This window comes from Cibotium barometz, chromosome 1 (assembly GCF_041138505.1).
Source record: "Cibotium barometz isolate CiBa-2024 chromosome 1, ASM4113850v1, whole genome shotgun sequence".
Lineage (NCBI taxonomy): Eukaryota > Viridiplantae > Streptophyta > Polypodiopsida > Cyatheales > Cibotiaceae > Cibotium > Cibotium barometz.
The window spans coordinates 49280435-49288081 of record NC_141046.1 but is presented as its reverse complement, the minus strand read 5'-3'; the positions used below and the strand labels follow the sequence as shown (position 1 = coordinate 49288081).

Sequence of the window (7647 nt, the reverse complement as noted above, 5' to 3'; positions counted from 1 at the left end):
TAATTAAGAAGTGTGTTCCTCAATTTAAGTTACCTAAGGCACAAGTCCACGTGCAAGGTGGCAAAAAATCCAAGCCAATTCACACAAGGGATTGTTCATATACACACAACCTTGAAATTGTGATGCTTACTATGTTCATGGACTCTCATGTGGGTTTCATCAAATTTATCATGAAATTATATAAACCCACAATTTCCAACGACAATTTCATCAAATTTGCAATGGAATTATATATATCGCCACAATCTTCTCTTCTTCAAATTGGTAGGGATTGTCACAATTTCAATCAAATAAACGACACAATTTTTGTCACCACAATCGTCTTCAAATTAGTAGGACTGCAAACAATTTTCTTCTTGGACAATTTCATCAAGTTTCCAATGGAATTATACGCCATAATCTTCTTCAAATTGGTAGGACTGCACAACAATTTCTTTGGGCAAAAAATTGGTAGGATTCTATAGAGCATCATTTTGTCTCGTGCAAATATTTTGAGCCGTGCCTCTTGCTAGCTATCAAGTGCTATAGGCAACGTACCTCCTCAGCCCCCAGAGAATTTGACCTGCAATTTGTTTATGTTGCATGGAAAATCACCCACCCTCAAGGCTCATCCTTAGTGACCCACATAATGCCATAGATAATCATGCTCAGGTGACCTACATAATAATGGTATCCTCTATAAAAACAACTAAGAAACCTTCATGATAATAAAAACTAAGAACCTTCATGATGTTATCATGCCTTGAAAGGAAAATCAGGAACCCTCAAAGCCACGGGACTAAATGATACATTATGAATCAAGAGAGATCTAAGGCTGAAAGAGGCGTCGCAATCTTGCCTAATCTAGACCGTCGGATTTCTATCAGACAAGTGAACTAGGGGTGAACTTAGGGTATACCATGGGGATTTTGAGACTTAGAAAATTTTGAAAGGATTGAGCTCAGTGCAAAAGAGGATTCGAACTTCGAACTTGGAACCATCTACTAAGCTTTCAACATCTGACCACTATGCTATACTTTCCAACAAATTATAGAAAGAGAGTTTAAATTTAAATCTTGATATTTTGGTCCCTAGTTCACTTTCTTACCGGAAAATGTTTCCTTGGTTCACTTTCTTATCGAAAAAGGTCTCCCTAGTTCACCCCTAGTTCACCTCGCAAGTTCACCCTAGTTCACCCGCAATTCGCTCGTAGTTCACTTGGGAATCCAATGGTGTTGATCAAATCCCGATCACGATGCCTCTTTCCAACCATAGATCCCTCCTAATTCATGATGTGTCAGTCATGAGGCCCTCAAGGCTCGTCCTTAGTGACACACATAATTACATCATCTAAGAAAACAAGTCAAATAATTAATAATTCCATCCTCTCCCACATACCACACTAAATAAACATAACAAGTACTCAATGAACACTTTTACCCCTCTTACATTCTAATTTTGTTGAACTTCAATAATTTTGTTAAACTTCCACCATACATAATTGTAAACCATTGTGTTTTCTAATTTTGTTTTACTTGTGTAATTTTGGTAAACTTCCATACATAATTGCAAACCATTGTGTTCTATTATATTGTAATTGTGTTCTATTATATTGTAATTGTATGGAACTACTAAATCATTGTGTTTTCTTACTGTAATTATGTGGAGCTACTATACATTAAGGTGTATCGTTGTGTTTTCTTGTAAGAGTCTACAATGATGGAAATCCTATGGATAAGCCTGACACAAGTTAATATAATTGCGAAAAAAAAAAAACCTAGTTCAAAGTCCCACGACGACCGACTAAATCCTTTCAGCTCTTCTTTTCCAAACTGTCCTGCCCCTGTTTATCTCAATGTCACTGCCTGCCAGCCTAAGAACATGTAGAAACTCAAAGGTGCCATCACCGGCCGCCTTTATGCTTGATGCTGTGCCGTTAACAGCAGCTCCATTCTCTTTAGCAGCACAAAGGAAAGAGACCTGCTGCTCCTTGCTTTGTGAGTTACAGAACCATTCCAAACTCGCGAGGGACTCGACCACATCATCGTACTTGCATTCGTGTCTATAATCTAGTGTGATTCTATGTAGCTGATGTCTGTCCACTAGATGTGGAGGCATGCTCTGGAACATCAGAACATCAAAGACAGATTAGCTAGAAGATGCAGATGGAGAAAGGTGCACTTATTGTCAATTGACGGAACAAACAAGAGATCTGGCAACCTCTAGAGTCCAACCGATGTATGTAACATTGTTCACATGCTGATTCATATCTAGATCACCTCGTCTTGGCTGCCAATGTTGTGTCCAAAGAACACCAAAATTCTTTAGTTTTGATATAAATTATCACCTTAAACTTGGCATCAGATGTGTTCGTTGTCGCTACAGCTTGGCATTCCTTAAGATTTGTGTCAAAACTTACCATAAGACCACATCTCATATGCTGTGCCGGATCTTCTAGTTTTGGAATCTTTTTCAAACTGCAGCTATTTTCTTCCGGGAACGCATACCTGCAATTTCTTATTTCAAAATTTTTTACTTCCCTCTTGCATTCCTCTCATCTTGTAATTTATAGTGAAGCAACTTTTTCTTAACTAAGACAAGTATTTTGTTTTGAAACTAGCCGGTTCATGACAAGCAAACCACTGGATGGTTGCACACACACACACCTGGGCGTAGTCGGACAGTAGCGAGAGAGTTCATCTCGCACGTCTTCGGTTATCCGCGAGAGTCGTCGCGTATCCTGGTTCATCATTACCCAGGTGCTACAAAGCAAGACATGCAAGGAGAAAGAGAATTCACTGATGAGGCATCCTAATTTTGAAGGAAATAATCCCAACAAAATTGTGCTGATTTATACCAATGCTTGGAGCAGCAAATTAGAGATTTGTGTAATTCTTAGTGGTGTGGTGCCAGTAGTCAGTTACCTGGTAGCTCGGCCGATGAGCTTTCCGGTTGCCACATTGGTCATCAGCCAATCTCTTCTCGTACCCACTTTGCCCTCACTTTGACACCAAGTCTCCAATTGGACAACATCACCCCTGCATATAACGACGACGAAGCAAAACAGAGAAGCTCACAAGAGAGGTCCTCCACTTATAACAGCAAATAATTTCTTGTTGATGAAGAAAAAAGCAACAGCGTTATGCCGAAAAGATCCAACAGATCAAAATTAAAAGGCTCTACCAGACAGGGTACTCATCAACTTCAATGTGCATCCGCGTTGTCACCCATATCAATCGCCGTTTGCGCATAGATGGGGTTGTGGCAAAGCCATCAGTAGAGAACCCCACGCTCTGTGCATGATCGCATGCCACTTCCTGGCACAAACTGCAACAAGCATCAGATATCCATGGCGGCACAGAGCTCAAAGCAGAATTGATGGAGCAGAGCGTTTACAACCCCAAAACCCCTTACCACCCTTACCCCATTGTGGAAATGCATGGAACCCATTTGCAAAAATGAACCCGTTTTAAGATGTTTGATTTGAATGTACAACAATTCGATTAATTTATCAGCAGAATAATCCACTCAGAGCCCACTCAATTAATGGTTTCAGGCCAAAGTAATATTTTGCATTGAACCCATTTTTGCCATTTGTTTAAAATTAGAGCCCTTTTGAGCAACAGCAGCAAAAAGCAGAGCAAAAACAAAAACAGAATTAAGAATTTCGTTCGATCCACAAACAATTTCATAAATCAGCTGTAAACCACAAAACCCTTGAAAAATACCTGGAGCAGGTTAGCAATGGTCTCGATGGATGCGGTGCGGGTCATACCGACTTCGTAGCAACGGATCACAAACGTTTCCCTGTAGGAATGGCGGGAAATGTCGAGGCCGCCAAATGGGAGCACGTTGGCGAGGGACTTTGCATGGGTGGTCGATGGAGGCAGCAAGGGAAGGGCGGCAGCTGAGGCGGCCGCGCCATTAGCAGCGCCGTTGCCATTGAGGGGGATGTAAATGTTGTGTTCTCTATTGGTCCGGGAAGAATCAGCGGCGCTAGCGTTAGCGGTGGCGAAGGTTGTGGAAACAGCATTATAAGAGGGGGGAGGGGCGGCGCTGCATCGGAAGGTGAAGGGAGAAAAGCTGTTGGGGAAGAAGGGGGTTTTGAGGGGCTCAGAAATGGAGCAAGGAGAGGGTCGGAGGGAGCTTCCAAGAGCCATATAGCTATGGCTATGGCTACGGCTACGGCTACGACAGGCTTTCCGCCCGCCTCCTCGCACCCCCTCCCTTGTTTTGTGAGGTCGAGCAGGCGAAGAAAAAAAGAAAGAAAACCCACTCCCTACCTACGGGAACTCTGCTATTTTTTGGGTTTTAATATGGCGAACGAGAGCACGCGTTGGTATTCCAGAAACAAGGACCCTGGATGATGTGGCTCGGGACCCCGCCGCGTGGCAGCCCAGCATGCAACCTCTGGCCCGTTACCGCGTGGCACAAGAACGCCATGTCATCTCCCAGTCCCAGCTGGCAGTAAGAACCTGGTCGGAGCTGGCAGAACACATCGCCTGTTGTCGCATTTTGATTGGCAGTCACTCAGAAAAAAGTTCAAACTTTGATGGGCCACACCATTGCTCACCAAAAACCGCCCTTTAGTGTATTTCACAAGGCAAACTTTGGAACTAAAGGAAAAAATTTTGTCTTATCCTTTCTCAAAAAGGAGAAAATTTGATCCTAAAACTTGATACTCAGGATAGGACAAAAGTCTTCCCTTTTTTTCAAGGGTTATGTATGAGTATGTCATTACTTTAAAGGACATAAAATATATATAGTATATACTTTATACCCTAGTTCTAGCCATTGCAAGACCCCAAGGGCGTGGAGTGATGGTAAGAGGAGACACCGCTGCCCTTTTGCTGGGTTAGTTATTAAAAGAAATGGTGGTGGTGCGAGCTGCGTGATCGGTTATGTGTCAACTCTCATTGGGAGGTATTCTCAATGGCTACAAAATGGGAAAGCGGGAGGAAATTTGAGTTGGTCTTGACTGTGAGTGGTTATTTTATGCAAATAGCTTTGTTTGGCAACATACTAAAAGAGGATTAGTTTTAGAGTTGTGTTTTTTAAATGGTTTTTGGTTAGCTAAGAGCTTCTCTTTTAAAAATCGAAATGATTGTTGTTTTGGCTTTGAAAAACTGGCGTACTTGACATGGTGCCATTTAAAAACCGATCTATAATAGAAATCCCGGCTTGAATTAGAAGTAGGGGGTTTTTCACTTGCTTAAAAAATCATTTTTCACTCTCCCCCGGGCCCACACCATACATAGAGTACAGAGGGAGTTCCCACTTAGGTCTCTCTTCATTGGGAAATCAGCCAGCCCACGCCACTGCACAGCTCAACGAGGCCACCAATTGCACCTTTGCCAAAATAGACAAAGTTGCAACTTGCGGGCTGCCGAAGGCTTCGTTTAGCCGGGGCCGTAGTGTTCGAAAAAAACCCGAGTTGCACCTGCATATTTTGAAAAATACCTTCAAATTTAAAAGTTGAAGCTACAAATACCTCTAGATTTTGAGAAGTTCTAGAAAAAAAAACCTTCAGATTTCAAGATTTTTCTTTATCATAATTTTTACATAAGGTTTGCACTTTTTGGGAAAATACTTTTTATCAAACATTGGGGGGGCATTTTGGTGGTGGTTTGAGTATTCGAATTTCAAAATTACAAAGTTCAACAAGGTTGGAGCCTCCACCTAACCACGATGGGAACTCTGCTTACGCTCCATCACATCCCTAAGCTTCAGAGCATCGAGCCCCGCCCAAAAGCAACCAATTGGGTTGCTTTGAGTTGGTCACATAATGAAATGCATTAAACTGTTTGGGAGCACATGTAGCCCTCTCTCTCTCTCTCTCTCTCTCTCTCTCTCTCTCTCTCTCTCTCTCTCTCTCTCTCTCTCTAGTCATCTGATCTCATCTCTCATGTCTACAACCCACTCAATCCTATTGGCCAGTTGCCCTTGCACATAATAAAGTACTCTTAGTTATGCCTTGGTATTGACCCACAAACGATGCTCTCTTTGTCAAAGTTATCACAAAAGCATCAAATGCTTTTCACAAAGCACCTTCGCTACTACCATATATGAACTACCCCTAAGGAGCCCAATCCTCCAACAAATACAACTCCAAGCACTTTGGTGGGATTTCCATTCCAAGTTAAAATTTTCAAAGGGTGCATTACATGCAATTGGGCCACCCACACTATAGGTGTGCCCTTTTTGGCACAGTGAACTCATTGAGCAAAACTAATAAGAGCTAGTTTAGAATATTCACACATTTTTGCATGGAGATTCATGACATGGAGTATGGATTGACAACATTGTCTATCTATCAACACTTTTCCCACTCTAAACACCCTTAAAATCAATGAACACATTAAGCACTACATTCAAGGTAAGGTCACATATGTGCTCAGGGTCAATTTGGATGAACCCTCCCCCATAGCCCCCCCCCCCACCCCCTTTTCCTTGCACGCACCACCCCATGCCTCTCAAGGCCTCCTCTTGTTAGAGCCTACCATTGCATTTTAGACAAGCCACCATTGCCATCTTAATTAAGTGATCAAAATGGATCAAATGCAGTCCTTTCAACCAACAGCAATACCTTGTGGTCCCATACATTACAAAGTGTTTCTTACAAAGTTTAGATGCAGCAATGAAAAAATGATAGAGCATTATTATAGTTTTGTCACATATAGTGCAAAAACCAAAAGCGATACCTTTTTTTTAGTTGATAGCACATTGAAATGTAGACCAAAAATTGTGTTTGGCACCTCCTTGCGAAGGGGGCAAAGCCATACATTTTGGTTGATGATGGCACATTGAAATGTAGACCAAAAATTTTGTGAAGGGGGGCCAATTATCCCTTTCACTTAACAATTCTTTTCACAACCTTCATTCCAACGGCATTAACTAATTTTCTCTAATAAAGCATATCCCTAATTACGTTGCAGTTGCAACATCACCAACAACCTAAACCACAATGAACGTCTTATTGATGTGCCCACCTTGATCATATCCTTAAGTGTTTCCATTTCTCCCCTTCACATTGTTGTCCTTAAATTCATTATAAAGTTTCCTCGTCCACATTGGTCATATTTTACCCTAATACTCTTAAATCAACTCACATTGGTCATTTTTTACCCTAATACTCTTAAATCAACTCACCCTAATACTCTTAAATCAACTCACATTGGTCATTTTTTACCCTAGATGATCCAGGGTCTATAATATTTTTACAGCCACCACTAACCTGTCCAATAAGTGGGGTAATTTTGATGCTTAATATCTAGTATTTGTTAGAAGGGTAATTTTCATTCTTGTTAGAAAGAGTAAAGTCTAATGTTTGTGGCAATTGGTGTTTAACCCACTACAACTTCTTTTTTGACTAAGTCTAATACAAGTTCATTTTATGTTGTTCGGCTGGGGCGGCATATTTTTACGGCGAGGAGGATGTTCTCTCCAGCTGCTACAGCGGGGCACTGGCGGCTACAGGGACTCTCACAGGAGTTCCTGGAGGATTTTTGGGCCCGGCTCTGGGCTAGTCGACAGGCCCGCAGGATCTCGACTTTCCAGCTGGTCGCCCACCACAGGGGCTCAGCAGTTGGCACCTGGCTTGTTTACAGCGGTCTTCCGGTGGCCTGCGTCCGATGCGGCCACCCTGTGGAGACACAGAGACATTGCCTA

General features: G+C 42.1%; 1 protein-coding gene across 1 annotated transcript; it reads right to left on the bottom strand.

Annotated features, from left to right (window-relative positions):
• Positions 1 to 1584: 1584 nt before the first annotated feature.
• Positions 1585 to 4272, bottom strand: LOC147642124 (oleoyl-acyl carrier protein thioesterase, chloroplastic-like). Its single transcript, XM_086803137.1, has 7 exons — positions 3708 to 4272; positions 3163 to 3296; positions 2904 to 3017; positions 2646 to 2741; positions 2399 to 2486; positions 2200 to 2268; positions 1585 to 2100 (listed from the first exon to the last, which is right to left on the bottom strand). Exons 1-7 carry the CDS (start codon positions 4137 to 4139, stop codon positions 1783 to 1785), a joined length of 1251 nt encoding a protein of 416 aa, XP_086659263.1. The 5' UTR covers positions 4140 to 4272; the 3' UTR covers positions 1585 to 1782.
• Positions 4273 to 7647: the final 3375 nt, after the last annotated feature.